The 2,560-nt window shown below is 60.5% G+C and overlaps 1 protein-coding gene across 1 annotated transcript; it reads right to left on the bottom strand.

Moving 5' to 3' along the window:
- Positions 1-598: 598 nt before the first annotated feature.
- SOX14 (SRY-box transcription factor 14) lies at positions 599-1,321 on the bottom strand. Its single transcript, XM_059662915.1, has one exon. The coding sequence runs from the start codon at positions 1,319-1,321 to the stop codon at positions 599-601; it is 723 nt and encodes a 240-aa protein (XP_059518898.1).
- Between the last annotated feature and the right edge of the window lie 1,239 nt (positions 1,322-2,560).

A 2,560-nucleotide genomic window follows, 5' to 3' on the forward strand; every position in this document is an offset into this window, starting at 1 on the left:
TATACAAAGTAAATAATCATGTGGGTCCTTTTGTATTACCTTTAAAGAAGCAAACACTATCATAGCATGAGTTTTAAATAGAAATGTTTCCCTTCTGTAGTTGAAAACTTTGAAGCCTTTTCCCCCACACATGAAGAGCCAATGGCACCTACTTGTGTCTGATGACAAAACACAGAGCTAACTCTTTTCTTCGGGGTGCAAAAGAAAAAAAATATGCGTATTCTAGATATAATACCAGGATCAGAGAGTTCTGGAGTCCAACGCCCATCAGAGGAGAGAGAAGGGGACATAAATAAAACAAACTGCCTACTTTTTTTGTCCAAAGGGGGTACATTTGGAGATTTGATTTGGGACAGTTGGAGTAGGGACAACTGTATGGTGGTCATAATGTTCACAAGTTTCTGGCACCTGTCTGCGTCTTGGGTCCTGTAGGACGCCCCTACCATCCCCCTGAAGAGAGAGGCAGAGTCTGGGGTAGGGTAGGGGGCTGCCGGCAGGGCTGGCCCCAAGGCTTTTTCAGGCCGGGGCTAGGCGCAGATGACAGGGTGCAAACCCCAATTCCAGGCCACCCTCCAGGTCTGGTGGGCCGGGCTGGGGGTTACATGGCTGTGGCGTGGGCTGACGAATAAGGGTCTATGCCAGTCTTGGTCATGCCCGGGAAGAGGATGTAGGCGACAGGGGGCTGCAGGGTGGAGGCAGACCAGGCGGTACAGTTACAGGGCACCACGTAGCCCGGGTTGGTGGGGGACGGGTGCGTGTGCGTGTGCTGGCTGGGGCAGCTGAGGCTGCCGAAGGCGCCGTTCTGGTAGCCCAGGGTGGACGCGTAGGGCAGCGCGCCGGTGGCCAAGGTGTGGGGCACTTCGCCCATCTTCTGGATGGCGCTCGAGCTAAACTGCGCAGGGTCCAGCAGGGAGTAGGGCGCCGAGGCGGGCGGCAAGAAGGCCCGGGCTTTCTCGGGCGCGCTCAGGAGGCCGTCGGAGGCCCCCACGGGCAGGCCGGCCGCCTTGAGCGGGTCCGTGTCGCCCAGGTAGGGCAGGGGGAAGACATACCTGTCCTTCTTGAGCAGGTTCTTGGGCTTGCGCCGCGGCCGGTACTTGTAGTCGGGGTGCTCCTTCATGTGCTGGGCGCGTAGCCTCTTGGCCTCGTCGATGTACGGCCGCTTCTCTGCCTCGGACAGAAGCTTCCATTCGGCGCCGAGGCGTTTGCTGATCTCTGAGTTGTGCATCTTGGGGTTTTCCTGGGCCATTTTGCGCCGCTGGCCTCGGGACCATACCATGAAGGCGTTCATGGGTCGCTTGATATGGTCTGAAGGTTTAGACATGGTCCCGGAGGCTAGGCGGGTGGGGGCGGGGAGTGCAGGGGTTCTGCAGGCGAACTGGGCGCGGTTGCCTGTCTGCCTGTCTGTCCGTCCTGAGCCGGGACTCTGCGCTCCCCTCGCCTCCGCACCGCCGAGGGGAAGCCAGAAAGAAGCGGTAACCCCGCAAAGTTCAGCTGATCATGCCAGTCTCGCACCCAGGCAGGCCCCGGGGGGCGAGTGGGGACAGGAAGGGCGGGGGAGGAGAGGGTGGCGGGCCAGGATGCCCCCGACACTCGCCGGGGTCCAAGTACCGTAGTCTCTGCGATTTAGGGGCCAGGTAATTTGTTGGCGAGGGCAGGAAGCTCCTCCTTCGCCCCCTCTCCACCTTCGCCTTCTCTGGTTCTCTTCTCTCCTGGGTCTACGGCCGAGGCGCCCTCCTCCCTCCCGTGGCTTTCCCGGAGCTGCTTCGCCTAGCGCAGCACCTGGCTGAGACTGCGGGGAGGCTGGTGAACGCCAGCCAAAAGCGGCGAAGTTCAAAGGCGAGGTGGGCCGGGACAGCGCGCACTCTGACATAAGCGCGGGGCGGCGACTCCCCAACCTGGGCGCCAATCAGCGGCAGAGAAGGCGAGGGGCGCACCTGCCACCGCGCCAGCCGAGGCTCGAGGGGGCGCGACTGGCGGGGGCGGGGAGAGGTGCGAGGGAGAGACCGAGATGGGGAGGAGAAGACAGCGGCCAGCTCGCGACTTGGATTCCGCATTGTTTCTGGCGCTTTCGACAAATTAAACTCTTTATATCTGTTTTCTTTCCCGGTTTGCAAAGGAGAATTAAGGCTTCGAATACGAAGACCCTGGGAAGGGGCAGCAAAGGGAACGAGCCCAGAGCGCAGGTTGATAAATAGGACAGCCTTGTCACGAAATGCAAGGACAGCGCTCTACCCCCCCCCCCTTGTCAAAGATCCTTGGAAGAGAAAAAGAATCTATCAAACTCAGGTTTCAAAGCGAAATAAACTTTTCGCGCCATATCCTCGGCCGTCCTTGGGCTGCGTTCTCACGGGGTGCCCCCGAGGCGCCGCCTCCACCCCTGCCCCCGCCGGAGGCGCCCGGCGAAGCCCCGGGCCCCGGGCTAGCTGGGCGGTGCGCTCCCCGATGATGCCGGAAGCCCTCGAGTCCCGCAGTGCAGAGGTTTCAGAGCCTGGTTGGTGAGCCCTGAAGAGCCGCGATCTGCTCTTCACGTTCTTGGAGGGGGCGGGAATGGGATTTCCAT

This window comes from Myotis daubentonii, chromosome 14, assembly GCF_963259705.1.
Source record: "Myotis daubentonii chromosome 14, mMyoDau2.1, whole genome shotgun sequence".
NCBI lineage: Eukaryota > Metazoa > Chordata > Mammalia > Chiroptera > Vespertilionidae > Myotis > Myotis daubentonii.